Below are 27,792 nucleotides of genomic sequence, written 5' to 3' on the forward strand. Positions count from 1 at the left end.
TTATGGTTACAACACTCGTTTTCACTAGTCGAGCCGGTTTGTTGAATTCGTTGTGGTGTTTACCGATTGCTACGAACGTATTAAGCGTGTTTTTCCCCCAACTGCAAATCGTTAGGTCATCTCGCGTGCGAGTGAATTTAAAAGTTGAATTGTCAGTAAACAAGTTACGAACACGAGATGTGCACAAACCTGTTCCCCGTGCTCAAAAATGCCTGAACCGACTCTGAAAATACAGTAAGCGATTCCGCGGCAACTTTTTTCATTGCAAAAAATTCCAGAAACCCACCATGGTGGCGAAGACGGTCGCGGACCGAGAAGACACTCCTCATAGTCACCGCCGTGCTAACCATGCTAATCATAATCCTCCTCGCTGTGAATTTAATTCGCTTAAACGAAGGTGAAATAAAACAGCGCTTGTACACGTTTTACGAGCACCCCTTCAATTTTAGGCTGCCACGACATATGCCTCACCCCCGGCTGCGTAAAAACCGCGGCCCAAGTGCTGGAAAAGGTCGATTTAAACGCCAACCCTTGCGAGGACTTCTACAACTTCGCCTGTGGGAATTTCATCAAAAATACGGCCATTCCCGACGACAAGGCGATGATTTCGTCCTTTAGCATCGTGGAGTATGATTTCGAGCGTTGCGATTTTAATACAACTGGCATTTTAGGGATGAGGTTGAGGACCTGATGCAAAGTATACTGAAAAAACCGATCGCACCGACGGACACTAAGCCCATCGTCCTCGCCAAAACGCTCTACCAGGCTTGCATGAACACGCGCGAAATTGAGGCAAACTCGGTGATTAAATTCAAACAGCTAATGAAAAAACTGGGAGGCTGGCCGGTGATCGAAGGCCCAGATTGGGACGAAAATGAATTCGAGTGGCTGGCAACAAGTTACAAATTCATGAAGACGGGAATGACTCCTGATATGCTGCTCAACATTGTTGTAGAGGCCGATATCTCGAACTCGTCCAGATACGCACTGTTTGTAAGTCCGTTTGATCCCAACGAACCTCTTTTACATTTAAGTCGCCACAGTTGGACCAAATCGACGTCAAGTTGGACAAAATCAAAAGAAACGGGTTTAATGAAACGGTCTTTCAAGCTTTTTACGAGTTTATGACAAAAGTAGCAGTGGTTTTTGGAGCTGATGAGCACACAGCGGCCGAAGAAATGAGACAAGTTGCGGAATTCATTGTGACATTGGCTAGGGTAATTATTTTTTGATCAATTAATTTAACACTGCTTAAAGATTACAGTACCGGCGGAGGAGCGCCACAACCAGTCACTGGAAAATAATCCAATGACTATTAGCGAACTGGAAAATCGGTACAGTTACGTCCCCTGGTTGGAATATATCAACACAATGTTAAAACCGTATCATAAAGTGACTCCCAATAACACAGTCGTGGTTAAAATACCCCAATACTATGATAAATTGCAGGACGTTTTGAGAAACACGCCAAAACGGTATTGCTCCCAAAATTTTTTATTCAACTCAAATTAAACATTTGTAACTTCAGCACTTTGGCCAATTACATGTTCTGGTCAAAAATCCAAGAATACGTGACATATCTGAACGACGAGCTTAGAAACCTAGAACTAGAAGTCTACAAAGTGGCGTTTGGGATTGACAAACGTCCGCCACGAGTCAAAGAATGCACGCAGCTGTGCATTAGGTAAAACTTATTTTTGCGTGTGAAGATGCAGTCACTTGACCTTTAACACCACCGACTTGTTTATAAACAGGATGCCAGTCACCTTGAATAATTGATTACAGGTTGTACGTAGCCAGTGGTGCACTTTTCGTTAAAAACTTTTTCAATGAAAAGGCCAAGCAGGAGGTGACCGAAATAGTTAGCAACGTTAGAGACGAGTTTATTAAAGCACTGAAAACTGTGGATTGGATGGACGATGCGACGAAAAAACAAGCACTGGAGAAAGCCGAAGCGATTCACCTCCACATGGCCTATCCGGACGAGCTACTAGACGAGAAAAAATTGGAAAAATACTACGAAAACGTGTGTAGTAGTAACTAATAATTATTGGGGATTAAACATCGTGGCTTTAGCTTACTTTAGATTCGTCCGATTACCTCGGCTGTCGACTTAACATATCTCTGTTCAGCGACGCAGTCGACTACCAAGAGTTGGACAAATTACTGGATAAGAAAGACTGGCGACATCACAGTTACGTGGCTTTGGTGCAAGCTTTTTACGACAAGAACGAGAACAGCATCGGTGATTGTTCGCAAACTTTTGATCAAGTGTGACTGAATTTTGCAGAATTTTTGGCGGGTATTTTACGCAACGTTTTTTTCAACGAAACTAAACCCAAGTACATGAATTATGGGGCCATTGGTCACATCGTTGGGCACGAAATAACCCACGGTTTTGACGACGTCGGGCGACAATACAACACGGAAGGGAATCTGGTGAACTGGTGGGAACCTAAAACCAAGGAAGCTTTCGACTCTAAAGCTCGCTGTATCATCGACCAGTATGGCAACATAACCGAGCCGGAAGTTGGTTTAAATGTAAATTGTCACAGTTTTGTAATTTGTATTTTTATTCGGTAACGTTTCAGCTAAATGGTGGACACACCCAAGGCGAAAACATCGCCGATAACGCTGGGATAAAGCTGGCGTATTTAGCGTACAAAGAGTGGGTTAAAAGGAACGGTCCTGAGTTTGTGCTTCCCGGACTACCTTTCACCCCGCTACAGATGTTCTGGATTTCTGTGGGCAACACGTGGTGCAGTGTGGAAAAAAATGAAATTTTGAAATTGACAGTGTTGCAAGAAGTGCACGCACCGAATCGTTACAGAGTCAATGTTCCTCTAATGAATTCAAAGTACTTTATCGAGGACTTCCAGTGCGGGGACAATTCCAAAATGAACCCCAAACACAAGTGCCATGTTTGGTAAATGTTGTTAATAAAATTACGTTAATACTTCCAGTGTTTATTAAAGAAAGACAGACATTTCTCTGCAAAACTGTTTCTTTACACAATAGAAATAAAGCGAACGCTAAAGTGAATTTAAAAGTTCAGTTGACAAAACACAAGTTATTAATCGCTTGTCTTTCCTGAAATAACTCATAAAACTAAACAAGGAGTCAATGTGGAATAACACATTGTTATATTGATTAACGTTTATTGTTTGTTGCTAAAATTGTATTTATGCGCCAGAACAAATAAAAGTGTTTTAACTCCAGCTCAAGAGCTTGAAAAAGTCGATCTTTACAACTTCGCTGTGGGAATTTCATAAAAATACAGCCCGTGTCAGGCTTTGCTATTGTAGAGTACTTTTTACAAAAACATTACGGTTTTAATGCGTCAGTAAAATTTCAGAGATGAAATCGAAAAACTGTTTGAACGTGGACTTGAAAAACCGATCACGTCCACGGATATTAAACCTTTTGTTCTCGTTAAAACATTAAACCAAACTTGTTTGAAACCGAGGCAAACTCACTTGCTAAATTCAAACAATTAATAAAAAAATAGGAGGGTGGACTGTAATTGGAATGAAGAACAAATTTACTAGATATGGCGTTTTTTTGTGACAAATTTACGTTTGTAAATCAAGCACAGAAGTAAATTTCCTCCGATTTATTAATAATCATTTATTCATCATCTGTTACAGGATGTAACCTATTTTTATTCTTATTTGAATTTATTTTGTTAGTCAAAAATAAATTGAATTTATTATTTCGGTCGTTGAACGTTTAGGTTTACGGTTTTGTACACAAGTAATACGAAAAAAACAATAACATTGAGTAATAATTACACAGTTATGTGATAAAAAAATGGGGAAATTTATTAACACAAACATTTGTTTCAACACTCGCAATTTGTAATAAAAACTAGGCCATAAGACTAAAACTTTATTGGCGACAGAGTCAAATAATTCACCACACTGAGCACTTGTGCTCAGGGTTCATCTTGCTCCCTTTCGGGCAGTGAAAATCTTTGGCGAAGAATTCCGAATTGCTGAACGGCCCCAAAACCCGAAACTCAGCAGGTGAATGTGCATCTACGGTGACTTGCAAGGCTATGGCTTCAGGCCGGTGTTTCGAGCACCAAATTTGGGCAGCAGACACCCAGAACAACTGTCTCGGCTCATACTTCAAGCCAGGCAGTTTCGGCTCAGGGGGATTGCTCCTCTGCCACTTCTTGTAAGCCAAATACGCCTGCTTGACCCCACCGTTATCAGCGATATTCTCGCCCTGAGTTCGCACGCCATTCAACTACAAAACCTCGCTATTTTCGATTTTTTAACCACAGTCATACCTTCATTTTCACTTCGGGGACCGTGTAGTTGTTGTACTGTTTGATGATACATTGTGCCTTCTCGAGGAATTTTGTCTTGGTTTCCTCCTTCCACCAGTTCACGAGATTACCGTTCTTGTCAAACTGGCGGCCAGTGTCGTCAAAACCGTGCGTTATTTCGTGGCCTATGACCGAACCAACGGCCCCAAAGTTCATATATCGGGGGCGGTCTTTGTGGAAAAACACCCCTTGGAGGATACCGGCTGGAAAAGCTGAAAACAATTATAAAATTTCGAAAGAAAAACTACATTTTTTTTGTACTAATGCTGTTTTCCAGAGGGTGGTAGAAAGCATTGACTTGGGCCGGAAAACCGTGTTCCCTCCAGTCTGTTTTATTGACGGGTTCAATCAGTCGACTCATCGTGTAATCCATTGCAAATTTGCTGATGTTTAAGGCAGAATACAAAAATTGGGTCTCGTCAACTTCTAACTAAAACTACAATTAATAAAACAACTTTGAGATTTTTTATTTACCCCGTCATATAATTGGCTTATTTTGCCATCATCAAGCAACTCGTCTGGATAAGCAATGTGGTCCACTATTGTATTGGCTTTGTCTAGGGCACTTTTCCGTGTTTCTGCGTCCATCCATTCGATCGAACGCAACAAGTCTTTAAACTGTTCTTTGATATATTTCACCATTTCCAGAGCATTGGTTTTGGCATCAACATGAAAATACTTCCTTACATACATGGCTCCTATCACGATTGGTAATCTAAGAAATTATTTTTTTATTATTGCTAGATCAAGTCTTGAAAACTTACAAACTTGTCGTTTCGTCAATACACTCTTTCCAGCGAGGTGGGCTCTCCTGTATGCCATTAATAGCGTGTTTAAAAATCAATTCCCGGTCTCGAACTTCTTGGTTCAAGTACGAAATCAAGTCTTTAACAACGCGCCACATAATGTAATTAGCTTGAACCCTAAAACAGTTTCGTAAAATTTTGGCTAAAGGCGTGCCTAAGTACCGTTTCGGCGTCTCACAAATGAGTTTCTCGAACGCTCCTAAAAAATACGGAACTCCAACTAGTACCGGCTGACTTCTGTTAACTTGAACGCTTGTAGGCATAATAATATTGATAAGGTCCAACCACGGGATGTTTTTATACTTATTTTCCAACTCTTGAATCGTCAGTAAATTATACAAACTACTAATATTGCGTCTATCTTCTTGGGAAAGTGAAAACTGGAACAGAGCGTTTTATTTGATTGAATAACTCGATTTTTGTTACATTTGCTAGTCTAATCTCGAATTTTAGCGTTTCTAGAAGTTCCTGGCGCGCTTTTTTTCTCTCAGCGCCAAACATTTGCGCTATGTCTACCATGTACTCGTAGTAAGCCTTAACTATCTTATCGTTGATGCCCTTAACTAAATACTCCCTACTCAGACCTAGACCTGGCTGATCAATCTGGAAAGGTGGGTCAGATCGGTTCGTCCGAACCCGAAATCAAACCTGGATGAGTCTCCGAGTTGACCGCTTGAAGTCAAGCCCGACTGAAACATCCAGAAAACAATTAACCGAGAGTCCTGTGTCCCGTAAAGCCTTTAGATTTGATATCCAATCAAAGGAAAAATCCTCCCAATCGTCACTAAGGACGGGCCAACCCCCGATATCAGAAAGAAGTTTCTTGGCAATGTCCAAGCCATATTTTTCAGCCAGACCTGAAGATTTTGTAATAAGGAAACTATGAGACGTTTCACTAGTTTGTGTCGTGGTTTTGAATCCACTTACTTTTATTTTTGCACGCCCTGTAGTACTTTTTGACCGTTTGGAAGGGTTTCGGCTCGCGTCTGCAACTCTTCTCCTCTAGCGCAATTTTGATTTGCTCTTGTAGCAAGTCATTGATTACGGTAAAAGTGTTGGCAAAGGTCTTATCGTTTGATATCAGCGAGTGTTTGATGTAATTGCCGCACGCAAATCGGTAGAAATCGTCACAGGGATTGACGCTTTCGTCCATGTTTCGGAAAACTTCTCCAGCGGTTTGGACACACTCTCGCGTTAGGCAAATATCATCGGATCCAAGGAATGTCGAGTCTGCAAATTTTCCCAAGGTAGTGGTAACGAACATCACATTTAGAAATGAAACAAAATTCATTTAATGCCGGAATGCATCAAAAAAACTATTTACGAGAACGTAATTAATAGTTCTGTCATAGATGATTGATTTGGATGACATTAGGAAAATTGTGTGGCAGCTCAAGGGTCACATCTGCAATGACATACTTACGAATTGTGTGGCAAATCAACGAAACTGATAAGAACGAGGCTAACAGCAAAGAGCCGAAAGCCACAACGATTAATTTTCTTTCCAGCTTTGTTTTGCGCTTCCACCAAGAGTCCTGCCTGAAGTAATTCGTTATTAATAACAGCGAGGATTATTTAACTAGTTTAAATCGAGTTTAAAGAATTAGAACACTCACCTGAGCGGCATGATCGGCAATGAATTAAAACACACTCACACAACTCCGAGATTTGGAAGATACTGCACTCAAAGACGCACTTTTTTGTTTACCATTGCTTCGCGCTCGCACCTCTTAATTGAAATTACCATCCCAAACAGAATATAGATACAGCAAGAGAGAATTTTTTATGATAATGATTTGACTTGTTTGGAATCTATTTATAGTTGCTGCAAGAGCAAGTTTTTAATGTAATTTATTGGGTAGAAAAAATAATTAATGGTACATTTGTACTTTTGTCAATTATGGTGACAAATACCATTAGTGCAATGGGTGCTGGCATTCATTAAATGCGTGTAACATTAAGCCGACCTGAATAAGAAGTCGCGAAAAATTCTGCTCTGATCTAACCGTTCCCATACACTGATTCCAGCACCAGATTCAATTCAAAAGCAAAAGCGACCAAAAAATCGACTGCACAACAATGGGAGGCCCACCGGAAGGCCCATCATGGTCAGATTTCGCATTCATACAAAGGTCAAACCCATCAATTTTCACACATTCATTTATCCACCACTGCGGTAGAAGTAAACTAAACTCGGTTTTTATTTATTTAAATTCATTAACTTAAATTCAACAATTAAAATAGTAAAACTGCAGTTGAAATAATCGATTTATAGAAATATTTTCTGTAAACGTGAAAATTTAAATAAATAACTTTAAATTAATAGTAAAAAATATTTTGCAAAAATGTATAAAATTATGATGAAAAAGCGTTACTTGCACTTGGGTTAACGTTTTTGACCAGAAATTCATTAAACTGCGAAGATTCTGTTATTGAAACAGTGCAAAATTAAGTATTTGCTGCTTCCGATAAATTTTGGTATTATAGCATTTTTCATAAGAAAATAAATCCAAATAATTTTGCCAAAATCTAGTAGAAAATCTCTAAAACCATCCTGAAATGTACAACTTTCTATCTTTTTTTAAGAACATTTTTTACAATAAATTTTCAATATTTGAAAGATCTAAAAAATTTTGCCAAAACAAAGTAGAAAATTGTTAAAGTAGGTCTAAAGTGTATCTGATTTACTCTGAATTTGGGAGCGTTTTTCAGTGAAAAATTCACTAAATTAAAAAATACCTCCAAAAGTTAAATCGTTATGTAGACTGTTTTATTAGATTTAAAGCATTCTTCGATCGCAAATTCACTGTTTTAAAAAAAATTAAATTAAATTAAATTTGTTGATGGCTGTTTTACACTTTTGTATTAATTATTACGTAATTATTTACATTTGTTTAAATGTGACGTGATGTTTTTTTAAATATATCTTTTAATACCAAAGCCTCAAAATATATAAAAAAAATAATACTTTTAGCTAAACCACATGAATGGCCTAAAGTTCAAATTTTTCTACAAGCTTTCGATCGTTGAAGTTCCACAACCAAGATGGGTTTTATCTCTCATATCTATTATTAATCGATTGTTAATTACTTAAGTCTGTTTTCTCCAATCATGTTTACTTGTAAAACTTTATTAATAAATAGTTTTTTTAGTCTTTTGTTGTTTTGTTGGATGATGATGTTGAGACGTTGCTTATGTTACGTAACTTGTAATGACAACAATAAACGTGGTCTTTTGAATTGGCTATTTTTTTTGTAAGAAATTAACAATAAATCAAGCGTATTTATACAAAAAAATATACTTTTTTGAGTTATTTTTTAAAATCCGACTGACAGATTTAAATGGTTGTTAAACCATCAATTAAAAATTCTTATATGTATTAAATTTTATAAAAAAATTACGAAACTGATTCGCCTAGAATAAGTAAAATGCCACCAAAAAATTAACTCATGTGAAATAAAATTATCTTGTTAAACAAACGTGAGTTTACTACGAAATTTAGAAAATTGCGGCACCCACTTTTAATCACTGAAATACCTACTAGCTGACACGTGGCTTATTATCATTCTTGTTCAATTATTTCACCGATTTTCTTTTAATGGGTAAACAATAAAACTCCATGTTGGTATATTATCGTAATATTTTATTATATTAAGGTTACAAGTCTTACAAAACAGGTCTTATAATTATTACAGTTAATAATTAAATGTTGAAAACAGAAATTTGTATCTACCACACCCTGCACTTATATTTGGGGTTCATGGGCGAGCCTAGAGGGCAATTAAAGTCCCTCCCGAAATGATCGGAATTCATAAAAGGCACCACAACTCGGAAATAATTAGGCGCATGATGTCCCAAAGTGACGAGTTGTTTAAGTCTCTCCTTCTTGTATTTACTGCAGAAATTGATGGCGGACGAGATCCAGAACAACTGTCTGGGGCTGTACGGCAGTCCTGGCAGCCCCAACTCGACTTTATTCCTCTCCAACCACTTCATGTAGCCCCTGTAGGCGATCTTAATCCCCCCGTTATCGGCGATATTCTCGCCCAAATTTTTGACCCCGTTTAAGCTCATTTCGATTTCGGGGATGGTGTAATTGCCGTATTGTTCGACGAGACATTGACTCTTCGAGGCGAAAGTTTTATTGGTTTCGGGCTCCCACCAGTCAATCACATTGCCGTCTTTATCATACTGTCGGCCGATATCATCGAAGCCGTGAGTTATTTCGTGGCCTATTACTCCGCCTATTGCTCCATAATTCATGTACTGCGGCCTGTCGGGGTCGAAGAAAGAGTCCTGCAGGATCGCAGCCGGCAGTTCTACAATCAAAACAGTTTTTTAAATAGGAAGTAGTCTTTTCTACAGCCAAATGCCTACAGATCGTACAGTTTAAAATTATACAGTTATTATTATTATTATTATTATTATTATTATTATTATTATTATTATTATTATTACTATTATTATTATTATTATTATTATTATTATTATTATTATTATTATTATTATTATTATTATTATTATTATTATTATTATTAATGTTATTATCACAGTTGTTTATTTAGAAATCTTTACATTTAATAAAGGTATTGACAGCCACTTCGTCTCATCAAGGAATATTAAAACCATGAGTTCTTAAGAAAGTTTAACAAAAGTTTTATAATACTGTAATAGCTGCCTTGAAGTCATATTTAAAACTCTTTGCTCGCAGACAATCTTATCTGGTCAAGAGATGTAACAAGATTATAATTACTTCTTAAGTGTTTAATAAAACTTATTTGGTGTATGAAGAAATAATTTCTTTACCAAAACCCACCGTGCTATTAGAGCTGCGTTGTATATATTTTTTAAAAAACATTCTCTGACAAAAAATCGTTTATTCTACGGTATTTAATTACCCCAGCATTTATTTATCTTTAATTAGATATTAAACCAACGCTGCTTTGAACACAATTACAATTTCTGGCGGAAAACATTTAGATAAATACGAGTAAACTTATAAAACCATCGTCAATCTAAATGGTTTTAAAAAAGTTCTGTATGGGACTTTTATGATTTATCTAATTATTTACAATTTTTATTAAGTTATAGCAGGTTTTTATAAGTCAATTATACACTTACCTAAAACTTATTGACTTATATTGAGAGTAAATATTTTTATAAATAATTTAAATAGAAGATATAGTCATATACATTCAGCAGCCATATTTTACTGCTGTTTGAAATAAAATAAAAAAATATGCATCTTTTAGACATTAAGGAAGTGATGATATATTTTCTTGTGTTTGTGTTAGCAGTAAAAACTAGTAGTATCACTCAAAAAATACTAGGATTAAAGAATTATTAACGCAAATTTTCTATGTACAGAAAATAATATATTTGTTACAGAGGTGTATAACTTTGGTATTTGTGACGGGAGCTAAAACTTTAAAGTTTCTTTTTTTACTTAAATATTGTATTTTAACACTTTAAAGTGATGTAAGGAACACTTGTATGAATACGTAAGAATAAATATAGTCTTGTGCTTCGAGAAATATAAGATTTTCTTATAATAGTATTTAATTACCTATACTTTTGTCTTTATACAAATCATTTTGTAAGTTTCACAAGACTTTTAGAGGGTGTCTTAAAATTATTTTTAATAATTTGTATATAAGAGTGAGTCTTTTTTTGTTTTAAGCCACTCTTGTAGGTTGTTGTTATCATAGAACTTAAATTGTTACTTGGGCAATGGACGTACCGATACTGTTTGTGGTTTGGTCGTAAAAAGCGTTCACAAAATGTGAATAAGCCTGGTCCCGCCAATCGGGCTTTAACACCGGTTCTCTCAACAGTTGAACATACTTCATGTGGGCAAAATTCGAAATGTTGAAAGAGACTCTCAGGGAGTATTGCTTGGGGTCCACCTCCAGCTAATTTTCTTCAATCAAATTTAATTTTTAACGTGTAATATTACAAACCCCCCGATAATAATCCTCCACTTTATTGACGTCCAAAAGCTCGTCCGGATATCCAATAAACGAGCTCATTTTCTCGGCCTTTTGTAACGCGTGTTTTTTCGTCTTCTTGTCCATCCAACCGATTTTTTTCAACGTTTCGATGAACGAACTTTTGATATCAATTGTTAGTTCAGCCACTCGGTACTTGGTGGTTTTATTAACGTATTTTTTGACGTAAATTGAAGACACAGCAATGTGTAAACTAAAACAAGGTACAATTTTTGGTAAACAAGACACTTAGGTACCGATTGGCCTGCCAAATGCATTCCTTCCACCGAGGTGTGGCTTCCTTCTGCCCGTAAACAGTTCTCACAAAGTCTAAATCCTTCTTTCGGAACTCTTCCGGTAAATGCGTGGTTGAGGCCACAACCAGACGCGTGAACATGTAATTGGCTAAAACTCTAAAAAAGAGACTCGCAAAAGTGGTTCAAAACAACGAACCGTTTCTTCACAGTGGGCAGAAAGTTCTCAAGTCGCTCCAGAAATGTGGGCACGGCCACGTTTACAACAGTGTCAGACGTGAGCATAATTGGCGATAAGTAGTTATTGATCAATTTGAGCCACGGAATGGTTGTGAAATTTCTCTGGAGTTCGCGAATTGTAACCGGATTGTAGCTCAACGAGACATTTTTCCGTTCTTCGTACGGAATTATCATCTGGAAATAACGTTTCCAGGTCTGTCCACAAATCTACGATAATACCTTGGCAAGTTCGATTTGAAACTCGACCACTTCCCTCATTTCGGCCCTTGCGGCCGTTCTGTCAGCTCCGAAAAGAACAGCCAATTCGACCAAGTACTCATAACCCGCCTTAACAGCCGTGTCGTTAAAGCCTTTCTTGTATCTGTCGTACGGCATGCAAGGTTGGCTTATCTGAATCAAACAGTTGGAAAATTTCGCGACTTGAATTGCCCGCACTTACTGTGAAAATTCTTTTGGACGAGTTTTTCAAGTCAGTGTCAATGAACATGCTCAGGAAAAACGTACGTCGCCACCCGATTCGTTTCAGACGGAATAAAAGATTTTTCCAGTCGAAGGTTTTTTCGTTCCAGTTGGGTTCGATAACTGGCCAGCCGCCCAAATCCCGAAATTCCCGCTTCATGAAAGAAAGGCCCTCATTTTCGATCTGACTGGTGTTCATACACGATTTGTAAATTGATTTAACGAGTCGCAGAGAATGAGGGTCTTTCTCATGGATGTCCTCTTCAAAAACTTTGAGCAATTGAAGACTCACCTTATCGCTAGACAAATTAATTAATTTGATTGGTCTTAGTTAGAAGTCACCTCGTTTCGCCGAAAGACGAGACCATTGTTTTGTGGTCAGGAATAATCTGTTTCTCGACAAAATTGCCACAGGCGAATTTGTAAAAATCGTCGCAAGGATCAACAGTTCGGTCCATCTTTTCCAAAATGCTGGACGCCGAACGAATGCATTTTTCCGTCATGCAGACGTCTTTTTTCAAGTGTTCAGCTGCAATTTTTGATTATTTTTCCGTTCGTTACGTTTTAGAAAACTCTCACTGGACGCAGGAAACCGCATTAGTAAATTTGAAGCTAGGTAAATTATCACGATGATACACAATCCGGTTAGAACAATTAGGCATTTCTCGTATCTGGTGCGCTTTTCCCACCAGGAACTTTTCCTAAAATTGTGCTTTGGCAGTGCACGGGATTTTGAACAAAACAATCGTACTTTTTACCAGACAACGATTCGTCCATTTTAATTCAAAAATTACACATTTGCCACCAAACTACGAACGTGAAATGCAAGTTGTGTTAATAATTGACTTAAAAGACGTCCCCCCACTTTACGGGTTTTGGATAATTTTTAAGTCTCGGAACAAAGAAGCAAGTGAGGATTAGGAGAAGTAATTTTATTATTTAAGCCAGTTAGTGGCATCAACAGCACTAATTTGTTTCCAGATAGACGTGACAGCCACAATGACTGAAGTAATTTGATGCAATTTGTTGTGTTTCCAAAAAATTGAATAATTTTACGAAAATTGCAAAATAATGTACTAACAATAATAAATTTTTAAGTAAGGCATTTTACGAGTGTATTAATTCGATTTTACTAATCTGGTTTAAATTGAACGTATCAGAAAAAACGTAAATCACTGCAATTATTCACATTCGAGTGAATAAAATGTGCAGCTTATTAAACCGTATTTTGTCCAAGAAGCTTTATCAAGGTTAAACCATAATGTAAAATTATTTAGTGTGAAATTTTCTTCTTCCGTTGAAAACAGTAATTTTGTCATTTGCTCCGACGAAAGCCTACACATCATTACGTCCTTAAATAAATAATTACACTTGCAAATAAAAAACGCCAAAACCGGGACAATTAAATACAGTCAGTTGATTGGCAATTTATGACCAGCTTATACGCTCCACAATTCTGAACACCTCAGTTCTGGAAACGATAATTTGCAATCGCCAGACGCTGTGTCATGTGTCCCTCAGGACCTAGATGTGTTTTACACAGTCGTGCAAAAAAGGAAAGCCAGCACTTTCTACATGTCTTGGGATTGTGTTATTCACCCCCATCGTGTTTTTTATTATTCACCCTCCCCCTAATGTATCGGATGGGCAAAGTAAGGGTATAAATAAACAACAAAGTGATTAGGATCCAGGAGGGCAGCTTCGATAAAACATTTAGTCGTCCTGGGTGCAGCGATATTCATAACAGAATTATTCTACTACACGAACGTCGGTGGTGTAGTAAGCTTGATGCTATTTATAGCAAACTCATTAAATCATCAAATTGTAAATAGAAATAAAATTTTCGGTTTTATTCATTCATGCACCCTATGTCTGCTCCATCCAAGATTACAATTACAAATAAGCTGTGATCACTGAATATTTTTTAAAGTATAAGTACACATTTATTACCATAGAATGAATGGACTAAAAGAATAAAAAACCGCAAGCAAATGGTTTGCGGAGTTTGTCGTTTATTTGAAATTATTTATTATCAGTTTTTATGATACATATTTCATTGAAGTAAGCATAAAATTAAACATTTCTAAGCGCAAACAATGAGTTGTAAAAAATTATTTTTACTTTTTAACGTTTTCACAATAACTCAAAATTTTAAATGTGTTGCTTCTGCTCGTAAAAGAGATATACACCATAATTACAGGCAGAATAATTTGTTAATAGAGCTAATGGTTTTCAAGTGGAACTTTGAAGGCTTGACGCAATTCAAAGCCTAAAATATTCAGCACAATTTCACTTCAAAACGTGCTATTATAACGCTGTAATTCGGCGCGTCTTTGTAATTTAATTAAGTAATTTAAAAAAAGAGTTGCAAAAGTATTATTTGTTTTTGCTTATGCAACCAAGAATACTAATGTGTGTGTATGCAAACCTTACTCAAAAAAGCCTCTCAAAATACAAAATTTAACTCAATTTACGCTGTTTTAGAAAAAAATAATAGTTTGACCTTTCCAATTTTTGTTTTTTTTTTCGTATTTTTATTGTTCAGGAGGTGAATGATAACAGAACAATTAACTTGAAATAGTATCTTTATTTAAAAAGTAAAGTCACAGACATTTATTTACAATAATAAATACACTGAGACAGTTTAAATGACTTTGGAGATGGCTATGGCCCCCTTGCACCCCAACTTGATCGCCTCAGTCAGAGCCTTATAAAAGGGCGCCTGCTCAGCCCCATGATCAATCCCACAATCATGGTGTTCCTGCTCCTCATCCCTAAACCTCGTAATAGTTTCCAACAACTCTTTATTCGCCTCAGGATCCTCCATCAGCTCCCTTAGCTGATCGTTATAATGATCCACAATAACCGTCTCGACAGCCACAGTGCACGCCATCGCTGCTTTGTCCCCCAAAAGGGCAGTCCCTGCCCCCAGAGCAAACCCAGCCACTTTCCAAATTGGAGTCATTACAGTGGGCCTGACGCGATGTTTTCTTATCAATTCCTCAAATTTGGCCCTATGGCCCTTTTCCTGGTCCCACATGTGTTTGATGATGGGGCCTTTGGAGGTGCTCCCTAACACTGCCATTTGACCGGCGTATATCACATCAGCCCCCAATTCACCGGCATGATCGACACGAATTATTTCCTCGATCTTGCATTTTGAGGATACCGAGCGCGTGAGGAGCCTCAAAGGGGCGCTTTGGGGGCGAAATGCGAGCATTATTGCGTTGTAAACAGGCGGCTTGAAACAGAACCTCACTTTTTTGGCAGGAGAAGCTCAAAATTATGTGTGATAAGACCGATAATAAAGTTGCAGAGGCGTTGGAGGTTTTGAAAACTGAGACCTCAGGTAATAATTGACATGTTTTAGGTACTGTCCCGGTGTAAATTTCACAAATTTGGAAAAAATTATGACATAACCTCGGTTTTTGTTTTTATTATTATTTTAGAATTGATACATGTGTGCCCCGAAGTTCCCGTGATTAATGTTAATGAGACTTTGAAGGCTGATTGGCCGTTGCGTTTTTATCGAAACTTTGTGGCCAAAAATTATCCAGTCGTGATAAGAGGCGGTTGTAAACATTTTCCAGCAGTATCAAAATGGAATTCACGATTTTTTTTGTAAAATAATTTAAACATCTAGACATGTTTTGCAAGGGTTTTATTGTAGGGAGGCCATTCCAAATAAAGAGGTGACAGTTGCCGTTACCCCTAATGGGTATGCGGATGGTTTGGCCACAAAAACCACAGAAAAAGGCAAAGTTCATTATTTTGTAATGCCGGAAGAAATCAAAATGCCGATGAGGGAGTTTATTAAAAAAATGGACGATGTCAGGTCAGTTAAATTAAATTATTTGAAATCGTCAAGTAGGTTTTAAAGTGTCGGGTTATCCTTGTTGTCAGGTTGGTAAACGTCGTTCAAAATTCAGTAGCAGTTTTGCCAATATATTTTTTTAATTTTTATAGTCATTTATTTAAAAATGTTTCAGTAAGCAATACATTTGCTACATTCAGAAACAAAACTCGAATTTGACTGAAGACTTTAGTGAGTTAATGTGCGACGTCCAGTCTGAAATTCCTTGGGCTTCTAAGGCTTTTGACAAAACTCCAGATGCTGTGAATTTTTGGATGGGTGATGCACGTGCTATTACTAGTAGTAAGTGCTTGGAATATTTTAAAAATTATTGTAAAAGCCAGCAAAAATTTTTAGTGCATAAAGACCCTTATGAGAACATTTATTGCGTGATAGATGGTTTCAAAGACTTTATACTTATCCCTCCAACTGATTTGCCATATGTACCATATAAAACGTATCCTGTGGGAACGTACAAAGACGTAATGAACAAGAAATGCTTCATTGAAGACCACAAAGGGGAAAAAATTGAATGGATCGCTATTGATCCTTTAAAAAGAAATCACCACGACAAATATCCACAATTTAAAAACGCAACTCAGTACAAAGTTCGGATAAAAAGCGGAGATTGTCTTTACCTACCAAGCCTTTGGTTCCACCACGTCAAACAAAGCCACAAGTGCATAGCGATAAACTACTGGTACGACATGGATTTTGACGTAAAATACTGTTACTTCAACATGTTAAAACGACTTAGCGGGTCTTGAAAAATAAACAACATTTAAAAAATATTTATTTTTATAAATAAACATCCATCTATGTAACATATAAAACATATAGGTACACATATTCACGTAAGAGAGTCAATGCTTAAGTAGGTGGCGCTGCGTGCGCAGACCGCCTCCTTAAGAAGGTTCTTCCTCCTGTGGGAAACTGTCGGACTAGGAGGATTAAAGACGACGCTAAAGCGAGCTTCACACAGGGGCTCTGGCCCCCCGGCAAACTCACAAAGACCGTTGCGACGGCCGCCAACCCATCATCTGCCAACAAATTATTTCAAAAATAATTTCTGCCCCGAAAAGTTAATAAATTACCTGTAGGTTCGACTGCAACGGGCCTCAAATCACAATGAGCAGACTTCTTAGGTTTAGCTCTGGTACTTAGGTTTAAGGTAACACTCGCGAACGGCCTCTTGGCCATGTGCAGCATCTCGACGACGTGCCTCCGTCGAGCCCTCCTGACGTCGGCCGCTTGTTTCGCCTTCCAGGCCACAACACAAGCCGCCAGAAACAAAAAGAAACACGAAAAGAACACGGAGAAGAACACGAACAGATCAATATGCAGCTGATCCTGGCGCGAAAACACTATCCCGTAAGCGACCTTTTTCTCGGAATCGCCCGGATCGAGAGCTTGCAACACCAGAAAGAATCGCGTCGACTCCAAACTGTGGTACTCTTCTGGAAGCGTTATCACTAATCTGTCTCTGAGATTTTTAACGGCAAGGATTGTGTTTGGCTGAGTGATTGTGATGTAGGTGTGCAATCCCACCGCTTCGTGTTCGAGAAACGCGTCTCGGATTTTCTGAGAACCGTTTTCCCAATGGCTGTACTGAGCGTCGAGGTCTATGGTGTTGAGGCCGGTGGTTGAGTTCGGATATGCTACGTATGTGTCGTCATGGGTGCTCATGTATACGTTCAAGTTGCCTTGAGTTACGTCAATTATTATTCGGATGTCCACGTTCATGAAACGGGGCTGGATTACGAAAAACACCATCTCGCCCGGGTGCAGAGGCTTGGGCTTGATCTTACATTCATCTGGAAAAGCATGTGGAAAAAGTAGGAATAACGTCTTTTTCGGGTAAAACAGGCAAAGTAACATCAGAAAATAAAATTTACCGATGGGCTTGGCATCGAAACACATCTTGGACTCGACCGCCATCTGTTTGTAACACTGGTGCCCCGAAGTGGGGGTCCCCAAATACCCTTCCTTGCATTTGGAACACTGGACCATCCAACACGGATGAGCTGAATTTTTTCCAGACCCACCACACGCATCACTCTCTGTGTTATTTTTACAATTACATTTATCCCCAGTAACGGGGTCACAAGTGTCCCCATGACCGTGACAATCACACGGTCTACAAGGATCACGATGGTCCTCAGTCCCCCTGAAATTACCTAAACCCCAAAATAAAACAAAACACAATTAAAAAATAACACGTACCGACTATACAATCTTCACATCGGGGGCCCGCCGTTTGATTGGTGCACTTAAGACACTTGGCAAACGCTTTGGGCCCCTCCTTAATATTTTTCAAGAACCGCTCCGACTCATAGTCAATAAAGTCGATAAAATCGACATCTGTACTATTATCCACACAGATGGGGGTGTGTCCGTGACAATACTCCAGACACGGCACACACTGCCCCCCATCTGAGGGGTCCCCCACGAACAACGGCTTGCACTTCTCGCACTGCGCCCCCTGAAAAACACTCGAAAATAAAAAAAATTGGGGGGTGAGTCAACTCACCATGGTGTTATTATAGCAAGTTAAGCACTTATCCAACTTGTCGGGACCTTCACAGTTAGCGTGGCCATTGCACTGACACTGGATGCTGCAGTTAGCGCCAACATAGCCAAAATCGCACTGGCATTTGTTAGGTTGGACACACTGACCACGAACGCAGCCTAGCAAAGCAAAGCAACATCAAGCCAAATGCCACTGGAAATAGACACATACCCAGGAGACAAACCGGCTCACAAACCGTAGACCCAGTCGAGAGTTTCGTCGAACTTGCGGCCTTGTAACCGGGGCCGCACTCACACTCGAAGCCCTGGGGCTTATCGACACAGCGCTGGGACTCCGCCTCGCAGTTGTGGTGGCCGTTCGTGCACTCGTCCTCTTCCGGACACCGCACGTAGTGCCAAGTCGAGGTCACGTTTTGCAAATCCTCCTAAAAACGAATTTAAAACATATTTTTATAAAGTTAATTAATTTTTTGGACAGTATAGTTACTTACATTCGGGTTTTCTTTCATGAAGATATCGTTGCAAGTCCCATGCATGGGCCGTTCGTTTGACCCTTCAGTGCAAACGCCGTCCCCATTCCCGGGCCCAGCGCACCACCCACAATGGGCATGTCTCAAACAGTGGGAACACTGACTGAACGAGCTACAAGGTGCTGGGCAGTATTGCTTATCATCGGCTTGTAAAACTAGCCCACAAACACCACCAGCACAATAGGCCGGTTGATAAAGCGCCGAAATACACTCATCTAGTTGTGTAGACCAGCGGCAATGCACAGTTTCCAGGCAAGAAGCGCACGTATTGTAGTGCATACAGGACTGTGGGCAAGGTTTCGGGTTCGGTTCTTGGCCTTTCAACACTAAGACAAAATTAAAAATGACACAAAACCGTCAATTAACCGACTTACATGGGACACACTCTCCTTTGGAACAATTCCAATCACAGCCAGGCGTTTGCCGGCAATTTTCGTAATTTTTGGCCGAGCAATTGTTCGGGAAACATTCGGTTAGTGTGTCCACTGGACACGTGGCGTTCGACGTGCAAGTGTTTTCGCAAAAACGGCAGCCGATTTTTACGCATGAAGCGCAATCGGTCATTGAGGAACAATTCCGGGATACGACCGGTTCGTTGCATACTGTTCCAGGATTCGAGATTTTTGAGGCTGAAATAATTAATAAATAAACCAATTGATTAATTAGTCAGGCGAACCATTGGCTGGGGAGTCCTGCAAGGGACATTCCTTCGCATTACTGTGGCACACTTCTGACATAACTTCCTCCCCGACTTTATAAGCGCAGTAACCGCACCCAGCCATCCGGAAACAACTATCCCGAGTTGGCCATAACGAACAAAGGTCTTCCGGCAGTTCTAATCGAAGAACGGAACATTGGGAATCGCTGCCCCAGCCTCCAACGATATAAGCGGCGTCTCCGTCGGGTTCAATGGTCATAGCTTGTGCGTATGTTTGTATGGGCAAAGGCCCGACTTTTTCCAACGCTTCCGACATTAAATTAATCCAGCGGTTGCAATTGTACGAATAGGCGTAAAGTGTGTCGCTTATGTTCCACGGGAAAATCCGTCCCCCCATCACAAACATGAAATTATCGGTGGTAACAGCCGAGTGGAAAAATCTAGGCCGGGGCTAAACATCTCAATTAATTGAAACCCTCCTTTGACCAACTTACCAGATACAAAGACGCGCCAAGTTCGTTCAACTCCGTCCAAGTTTTCGTATCATAATTGAGCATGTACAACTTATTCGACAGTCGTGACGCTTGCGACTCGTAAATATACCCCCCGAAAACGTAAAGACTGTTAGTTTGAGCATGAAACACGGTACTGTGGCCGAAAATCCCGACCGGTCCCTGTCCCTTTGTCCTGCACTCCTGCCACTGCTCTTTATCCAGTCGGAACTCCCATACAACACTATGGAAGTCACTCTGGGGCGAAATCCCGCCGATTAGAATCAAACTCTCCGACGTGGAGTTCCGATACGACGTCAGAGTGTGGCTAGAGAGTGGCGGTGGCCACTCGTTACTTTTCTCAATTTCGCCCCAGCGCTGATTCTGGATATCAAACTGCCAGAAGTCGTCCAAAGTCCGGTTATTTGAGGCTTTAACCGGCTTGGTTAAACCGCCATAGACGTAAATCGCCTGCTTGGAGTAGATAATATCAGCGCCGTGAAAATAGCGCCCTTGCGGCATTTTGGCGTCGGGCGTCGTCGAATCCACTGTGACTTGCATCCAAGTGCTGTTTCGCGTGTCGAACAGACGGATGTCGTTGAGGGGGCCGTGCGAGAGGGAGTAGCCCCCGAACATCCACAAGGAGCCCCTCCGATCCGACACCAACGAGTGCCCGAAGCGCGGCAGCGTTTTGCGGAGGTGCTCCAAATTGTCGGCCAAGCGAATCGTGTTGAAGAGTTCGGTGAAGAGGATTTGGGTCCCGTTTGCCCTAGAATTGATTGGCGGTGTTTGATCAATCGCCCGGCTTAGCAACACTTGGGAAAACAAAATATTTGACAGTTGAGAGGTGAAAATGGTCAATTTAAAGGTGGAACCCGAGCCGCTGATTGATAAATACAAAATTCCGGTCCAGCACTTTGAGTATTCCTACATTGAGACGTGTAGGGACGGGCGCGAGTTGGAAAAGATCGTTCAAGTGTTGAGGTCAGGCCAGGAGGGGCATTTCCCCGACTTGACTCGCTTTGCCGAAAACAGACTGGCGGTAGTGAGGCCCAAAAGTAAGTTACTGAGGGTCGCAGTCCCCGTTATCTCAAAGGAAAGTCTCGAGAAAGATGAGCGGAACGAACTAACTAAAGACCTGACTCAATGGGTGAGCACCGTCAGTAAAGAAGACGACGAGTTAAGTTATTACAAAAACAGAAAGTCGGGCCCCACTTTACCAGACGTACGCGAGTCAACTGAAAAAGTACTCGAAAATGAGAAAAAATCAGTGAGACGCATCGCATCAACCGATTATTCCTCCTGGGATAAGTATGATCCCGATACCGAAATCCTCAAAATGGACTTGGCGGAGGAAAACCTCAAAAAGAATGCCTTAAACACACCAAAAAAGCACACGGGTAAGAAGGTACATTTCCGCCAATTTTTAACCGACGTGGAGGCGGCACACGAAGCCAACTATGCGAAAAACAAAGGCAACGAATTTTTCAAAGCGGGAGATTACAACGAAGCGCTCAAACACTACACCGAGAGTATCAATTGCAAGGCCTCACTTGCAGCTTTCACAAACCGGGCTTTGGCCAATCTCAGGTTAAAAAAGTACAAAAAGGCGCTCGATGACTGCCAGGCCGCTCTAGCCATTGAACCGCACAACTTCAAAGCTCTTTTACGTAAAGCCCAGGCTTTGGACGGGTTAGGGCATCACATTGAAGCGTCGGAAACCGTCGAACAGGCGATTGAGATTAATCCCAATAATGAATTGGCGCAGGAACTGGCCGATAAGTTTCGAAAGCTGTGTGGGAGTGTTGCTAGGAGGACACGACTTGTTGTGGAAGATGTGAGTGATAACGAGGTGATTATACCGATTCCGGGGACCAGTACAATGGCGCCGCCGTTTTATGTTACTTGTGACGGGGATTTGGAAAAGATTGGGAAGGCCAATAGGGTGGTGCACATGGTCTCGGTTGACTGTGCGGAGGAGGATGATGATTGTTGCACGGTGAATCACTTGACGAGGATTTGCAGCCAAAGTGGCAAAGACAATGAGACACAAACTGCCAGTGTTAAGGAAAGTAAAAATGACTGTAGTTTTAGTTCAAACAAAAAGAAATGTGCTAAAGAAGTGAGTTTAACACATAATTCGGAAGAAAAAGCGTTAAATACGAAGAATAAGCGTCAAGTATTTAATTACTTTTTTGTTATAACTTTTCTAAAATTATTTTTAGATAGTGGAAGAAGATAAATGTGCGGGCGGGGAGCCGTACACAAAACAGGACGAGTCAATTGATCTGCCCCCCGATATAAATTCACCGTACAGTTTTTTGAAAACTTGGAACTCGGCAAACGGTGATCCAACGTTCCAACAACACGCTACGATTTTGCGGAGCATTGACCTGAATCGGATAGTTGATGGTTTGTTTTAAAAATTTCAACTCAATGAAAAACCGGGACATTGTTTAAATTTATTTGTAATTCATTAATTTCAGTGATCGGTTGCAAACTGGACAACGCCATGTTCAGCAAAATCCTCAAATGCCTCTCCAGCCACTTCGCCGTTCCTGGCGAAGTCGAGCGCCTGCACTCCATCCTGGAAAACCTCATCAACTTGCCCCGATTCGACATAATCGCCATGCTCATGTCACCCGAAGACCAAAACTGCGTCAATTACCTTTTAAACTTTTTAAAACAACACGGCAAATTTGTTTCGTCCGACGTAATTAATAAATTTTTTAACAATTATGTCGTACCTTATGTCACACGATGGTCCCACCCAGCCTGGCGCACAGATGCACCTTCCATAGGCTTTGTCGCACGTGCCTTGCTGTTTGGCATAGGTGCAGTTTCGGGGACAGATCACTTCTTCGCAGTTGTAGCCCACGAGACCCTCCTGGCACACACACTGTCCGCGGACACATTCGCGAGGGGGCTCACAGTTGTCCTCACAGTTTAATACTTTATACATTGCACTGAAACCTTCACCAGGCAGCCCTTGCTTGTAGTGAACGGTCAGTTGGCCCGTGCGGGACTCGACGGTCGAGACGGGAAGAGCTTCCTCGGTGCAGAAGACGGCAGAGAGCGCGCTTTGGCTGCCCATGTCGACGAGCTCGGGGAGACCGTCGTATACGTATACGGCGTTTTCGCCACAGGTTACGTTTAATTGACTAGAATTGATCTAAAAGGAAGGAAAAATAAGTTAACTACCATAAAATAAACGACTTTGGATGCCCAAAAAAAGCAGAGATAAAGTTACCTGTAATTGGATAATTGGAGTTCCGTAGTCCACATCCGGTTTGATTATCCAGAGGCATTCTCTGGTGGGGGATCCGCCCCATGGGGCGCTGTAGGCCTGCATGGAGCTGATGCCTTGCCCTCGAGACTCATCCAAAACCCCTCTAGCTTCACACTGGTAGTAGCATTGCTTCCCGTTTCTGGGATCCCCATAATAATTCATTTTGCACCGCTCGCAATGTTCCCCTTCTGTGTTATCTTGGCAGTAACAAGTGCCAGTTACATTATCACATTCGCCCAATTCTTTAATCCCATGCCCGTTACATTCGCATTGGTGACAACCTAACCCGAAAAACTTGTAAAAAAACGTACAAAAACCCCCGGAACTGACCTTGTTCAGTCGTCGCATTCCCGTAACTCCCTGGCTTGCACTCTTCGCAGAACTCACCCATGGACCAATCCATGCACTCCTCACAAATGCCCTCACCTTCGGGACAAGCCGAGTGGTTATTACAACCACAATTTTTCGAACAGTCATCCCCAAACCACCCCAGATCGCACTTGCAGGCATAGTCAGGCTCGCCCTGACACCGCCCATGGACACAAACGTTGTAACAAGTGCGTATGCACGAAGTCCTCCCATCTCCGATATACCCCTTACGACAATGGCAACTAAACGACCCATCAGTGTTGGTACAAATGGCTTGTGGGTGACAATCATGCAACCCCAGCCCACACTCGTCCACATCAGGACATTGGGCGTAAGCCCACTTGGCATCCGTGATCCCCAAAGCCTCGGAACAATTAACATGCGGGTTATTAAAATCCCCCTGAACGCACATCCCAGTCATGGGATTGGAGCCGTTATAACACCAACCGCAACTCAACGAGCTCAAACACCGCGAACAATTCGTGTGCAAAGAACACGATTTGCATTGTTCTTCGGCACGTGGTGCCGGCAAAATGCTGTTATCCTGTGCCGTGACCAAAGGAAACGCTTGGTCAAGCCACTCGCGACATAGTCCAAACTGGTACTCGCTCGTATAAACGGAAAAACTGAAACATTGCTGCGTTGCTTCGCACCAGACGCATCTGCCTTTCTGGTCGAGACAAGAGGCGCAGTCTGGACGTTTGTAACAAGGAGTTGGACACTGGTCTATGGAAACGGCGGCTTCGGCTTTCTGCACAACGCGCGAGCATTTCGCGTCCTCGATTGACCACTGGCAAAGGCCTGAACCAACACAACTCTCGCAGGAGATGTAGTTGGAGCAGTTGGAACAGGCGCTGGGCTGGAGGGTGAGATAGCGCCAGTCGGCGTCGCCGGTGGTGCAAGTGAGGCTTTCGTCTTCGTGACGAGAGACGCATTCGTTGTTGGCCTCGCACCAGCCGCATTGGGAGTCGGTGAGGCAGTAAAGACAGTTTTTGTATTGGGAGCAAGTGCCGTTCGCGTACGGTTCGAGGTATTCGAAGGTGAAGACCTGGTTTAAACAATAAATTTATTACAAGCGCATTCTGGCAAATTATAAAGCGTGCCGTAATTTGATGAAATTCAGGTGTAGTCATGAAGTCTAATAAAAAACAAAGCTTGTTTGCTTGAAATGGCACGAGAAAAGCCGGTATAGGTTGTGGCGATGTTTGTCGTAACCTTGGCGGTTTTATGTGGTTTTTATTTGCAATAAATAGGTCCGTTGGAATTTTACCAAAAGTAATACCAAGTCGAAGTTCCCCACAAAAAAATTAGACATGATATAGCAACTGTCCTGTGAGGTAATAGATTAATTTATGTACAACAACTAATTATTTTTGTTTATTATTTTTCTAAAAAGTCAATTTCAAGACTCACTTTAGAAAAATTCACACTGGTTTTCTTGGTTTTTAGCAACGCGGTTTATGCCATTGAATTTCTACGGCCAATTTTACGTATTATATCAATTTTTTATAAGAATAAAAAATGTAAATTTTTTTGCATAAAATTAGGATAGCTTTTTTCCAGTGGAAAATTTTATTCAAAAAAAAAATCATAACTCAAAAACTAAAAGTCGTAGAGCAATGCGGTTTGTTCCATTGAATTCAGCGGCTCATTTTCTGTATTATACGAACTTTTCATGAGATTTAAAAATTCGATTTTTTTTGCTAAAATTTCCTGAGAAACACTTACCTTCAAGAAAGTGAAAAAATTATTTTTTTTTAAATTCGTTCTATCATATTTTTTCGTATTTATATATGCCTTTACAACTCTCTAGAGTTGTTAAAAGTCCAAAAAAAGTCCATATGTTCGATTTTTTGATGTTTGATTTTTTCAATTTTCGTCGCAATTTTTGTCGATTTTGGGTACCCGGAACATTTGTTGAACAATAGCTCCGGAACTATCAGAGATAACCCCATGAAGTTTATTATCGTTGGAAAGCTCTTTGAATAATCTATTTTTTTCAAAAAAAATTATTGTTCTCTGACTAATAGTTTTTGAGCAAATTGCAGATAAATGCAAAAATTGGTAAAATTTTAAAAAATTCATAACTAAAAAACTATTGGGAATTTGGCAATTTTTTCGATGCCAATCGATTCCCCGGATCATTTTGCATAGGTAAGGATCAAAACAGTTCCACTTTTTCGAATAGTTTAGTCGTAATTAGGAAAATAAAAAAAATTAAAAAAAAGTTAACACCCCCCCCTTCAAAATGGTCAATTTTAAAAGTGTCTCAGAATCGAATAAAGCTTATCCTATCTTATAGATTTTGATGTGCTCTTTACGATGGAACAAAGAGTTTTCTCCTAGCTCTTTTAGTTTGGCCGTAATCGGCGATTGAAAATTGAAAATTTTTTTGCGAGATATCGCCTTGAGTCCTATGCCATTTTGTAGAGTTTTTTGTTCCGGTTGTCCTCGATTTTTCCGTTTCTTGATAACTCTAATAGTTTCGCCGTAATTGGCGGTTGAAAATTGAAAAAAAGTGAAAATGGAAACCTTTTTTTGCGTTTTTCTCGGAAACTGTAAGACTTAGAGCAACGAACAAAAAACCATCTGATAGCGCTTAATTTTCTCTATTTTTTCGATTAAACCCGGAGCCGCTCCGGGTAACGGTTCCGGCTACAGAGGCGATCAAAGTTTTTCACTAAAAAAATTCATAAAAAAAAAACTAAAAGTCGTAGAGCATTGCGGTTTGTTCGATTGAATTCTACGGCTCATTTTACATATTATATCAATTTTTCACAAGAATTAAAAATTTAAAATTTTTTGCCTAAATTTAGGGTAGCCATTTGTCATAGTGGAAAAGTTTATCCAACAAAAAAAATTCATAACTCAAAAACTAAAAGTCGTAGAGCAATGCGGTTTGTTCCATTGAATTCAGCGGCTCATTTTCTGTATTATACGAACTTTTCATGAGATTTAAAAATTTGATTTTTTTTGCTAAAATTTCCTGACTAATAACACTTACCTTCAAGAAAGTGAAAAAATTATTTTTTTTAAAAATTCGTTCTATCATACTTTTTCGTATTTATATATGCCTTTGCAACTCTCTAGAGTTGTTAAAAGTCCAAAAAAAGTCCATATGTTCGATTTTTTGATGTTTGATTTTTTCAATTTTCGTCGCAATTTTTGTCGATTTTGGGTACCCGGAACATTTGTTGAGCAATAGCTCCGGAACTATCAGAGATAACCCCATGAAGTTTATTATCGTTGGAAAGCTCTTTGAATAATCTATTTTTTTCAAAAAAAATTATTGTTCTCTGACTAATAGTTTTTGAGCAAATTGCAGATAAATGCAAAAATTGGTAAAATTTTAAAAAATTCATAACTAAAAAACTATTGGGAATTTGGCAATTTTTTCGATGCCAATCGATTCCCCGGATCATTTTGCATAGGTAAGGATCAAAACAGTTCCACTTTTTCGAATAGTTTAGTCGTAATTAGGAAAATAAAAAAAATTAAAAAAAAGTTAACACCCCCCCCTTCAAAATGGTCAATTTTAAAAGTGTCTCAGAATCGAATAAAACTTATCCTATCTTATAGATTTTGATGTGCTCTTTACGATGGAACAAAGAGTTTTCTCCTAGCTCTTTTAGTTTGGCCGTAATCGGCGATTGAAAATTGAAAATTTTTTTGCGAGATATCGCCTTGAGTCCTATGCCATTTTGTAGAGTTTTTTGTTCCGGTTGTCCTCGATTTTTCCGTTTCTTGATAACTCTAATAGTTTCGCCGTAATTGGCGGTTGAAAATTGAAAAAAAGTGAAAATGGAAACCTTTTTTTGCGTTTTTCTCGGAAACTGTAAGACTTAGAGCAACGAACAAAAAACCATCTGATAGCGCTTAATTTTCTCTATTTTTTCGATTAAACCCGGAGCCGCTCCGGGTAACGGTTCCGGCTACAGAGGCGATCAAAGTTTTTCACTAAAAAAATTCATAAAAAAAAAACTAAAAGTCGTAG

General features: G+C 39.9%; 7 protein-coding genes across 7 annotated transcripts in view; 3 read left to right on the forward strand and 4 right to left on the reverse strand.

Moving 5' to 3' along the window:
• Positions 1-98: 98 nt before the first annotated feature.
• LOC663440 (neprilysin-2) lies at positions 99-2,959 on the forward strand. Its single transcript, XM_008196131.3, has 11 exons — positions 99-234; positions 279-397; positions 450-627; positions 672-993; positions 1,044-1,217; positions 1,258-1,475; positions 1,529-1,684; positions 1,786-2,026; positions 2,077-2,245; positions 2,291-2,541; positions 2,592-2,959. Exons 1-11 carry the CDS (start codon positions 209-211, stop codon positions 2,928-2,930), a joined length of 2,193 nt encoding a protein of 730 aa, XP_008194353.1. The 5' UTR covers positions 99-208; the 3' UTR covers positions 2,931-2,959.
• A 916-nt stretch (positions 2,960-3,875) lies between these two features.
• LOC663420 (neprilysin-2) lies at positions 3,876-7,090 on the reverse strand. The gene is made up of 11 exons (XM_064356675.1): positions 6,756-7,090; positions 6,563-6,678; positions 6,067-6,369; positions 5,788-5,996; positions 5,566-5,742; positions 5,302-5,519; positions 5,098-5,256; positions 4,808-5,048; positions 4,595-4,763; positions 4,295-4,545; positions 3,876-4,251 (listed from the first exon to the last, which is right to left on the reverse strand). The coding sequence occupies exons 1-11, from the start codon at positions 6,764-6,766 to the stop codon at positions 3,913-3,915; spliced, it is 2,193 nt and encodes a 730-aa protein (XP_064212745.1). The 5' UTR covers positions 6,767-7,090; the 3' UTR covers positions 3,876-3,912.
• A 1,671-nt stretch (positions 7,091-8,761) lies between these two features.
• Positions 8,762-12,987, reverse strand: LOC663402 (neprilysin-2). The gene is made up of 10 exons (XM_969449.5): positions 12,831-12,987; positions 12,659-12,780; positions 12,422-12,608; positions 12,060-12,378; positions 11,840-12,010; positions 11,580-11,794; positions 11,384-11,539; positions 11,100-11,340; positions 10,880-11,051; positions 8,762-9,458 (listed from the first exon to the last, which is right to left on the reverse strand). The coding sequence occupies exons 1-10, from the start codon at positions 12,854-12,856 to the stop codon at positions 8,869-8,871; spliced, it is 2,199 nt and encodes a 732-aa protein (XP_974542.2). The 5' UTR covers positions 12,857-12,987; the 3' UTR covers positions 8,762-8,868.
• Positions 12,988-14,646: 1,659 nt separating this feature from the next.
• Coq7 (Coenzyme Q7) lies at positions 14,647-15,299 on the reverse strand. Its single transcript, XM_969435.3, has one exon. It carries the CDS (start codon positions 15,297-15,299, stop codon positions 14,724-14,726), a length of 576 nt encoding a protein of 191 aa, XP_974528.1. The 3' UTR covers positions 14,647-14,723.
• On the forward strand, positions 15,300-16,723 carry JMJD7 (Jumonji domain containing 7). Its single transcript, XM_008196129.3, has 5 exons — positions 15,300-15,428; positions 15,529-15,700; positions 15,750-15,914; positions 16,069-16,235; positions 16,290-16,723. Exons 1-5 carry the CDS (start codon positions 15,365-15,367, stop codon positions 16,697-16,699), a joined length of 978 nt encoding a protein of 325 aa, XP_008194351.1. The 5' UTR covers positions 15,300-15,364; the 3' UTR covers positions 16,700-16,723.
• The window catches only part of Megf8 (Multiple EGF like domains 8), a 41,756-nt gene continuing 30,672 nt past the window's right edge, over positions 16,709-27,792 (reverse strand). The window contains exons 3-15 of the mRNA XM_001814884.4: positions 23,760-24,846; positions 23,391-23,710; positions 22,888-23,312; positions 20,144-20,909; positions 19,668-20,100; positions 19,366-19,620; positions 18,953-19,317; positions 18,673-18,886; positions 18,463-18,620; positions 18,156-18,414; positions 17,828-18,109; positions 17,027-17,746; positions 16,709-16,972 (exon numbers count right to left, since the gene is read on the reverse strand). Coding sequence (XP_001814936.2) covers positions 16,803-16,972; positions 17,027-17,746; positions 17,828-18,109; positions 18,156-18,414; positions 18,463-18,620; positions 18,673-18,886; positions 18,953-19,317; positions 19,366-19,620; positions 19,668-20,100; positions 20,144-20,909; positions 22,888-23,312; positions 23,391-23,710; positions 23,760-24,846 — 5,454 coding nt within the window. The 3' untranslated portion in view covers positions 16,709-16,802. The remainder of the gene's footprint in view (positions 16,973-17,026; positions 17,747-17,827; positions 18,110-18,155; positions 18,415-18,462; positions 18,621-18,672; positions 18,887-18,952; positions 19,318-19,365; positions 19,621-19,667; positions 20,101-20,143; positions 20,910-22,887; positions 23,313-23,390; positions 23,711-23,759; positions 24,847-27,792) is intronic.
• Positions 20,964-22,883, forward strand: Spag1 (Spag1 axonemal dynein assembly factor; the record flags this gene model as incomplete). Its single annotated transcript, XM_064356996.1, has 3 exons — positions 20,964-22,319; positions 22,366-22,552; positions 22,627-22,883. Coding segments are annotated over exons 1-3 (1,770 nt in total), but the record flags the coding sequence as incomplete, so codon positions are not given.

The sequence above is a fragment of the Tribolium castaneum genome, chromosome 5, assembly GCF_031307605.1.
Source record: "Tribolium castaneum strain GA2 chromosome 5, icTriCast1.1, whole genome shotgun sequence".
Taxonomy (NCBI): Eukaryota; Metazoa; Arthropoda; class Insecta; order Coleoptera; family Tenebrionidae; genus Tribolium; species Tribolium castaneum.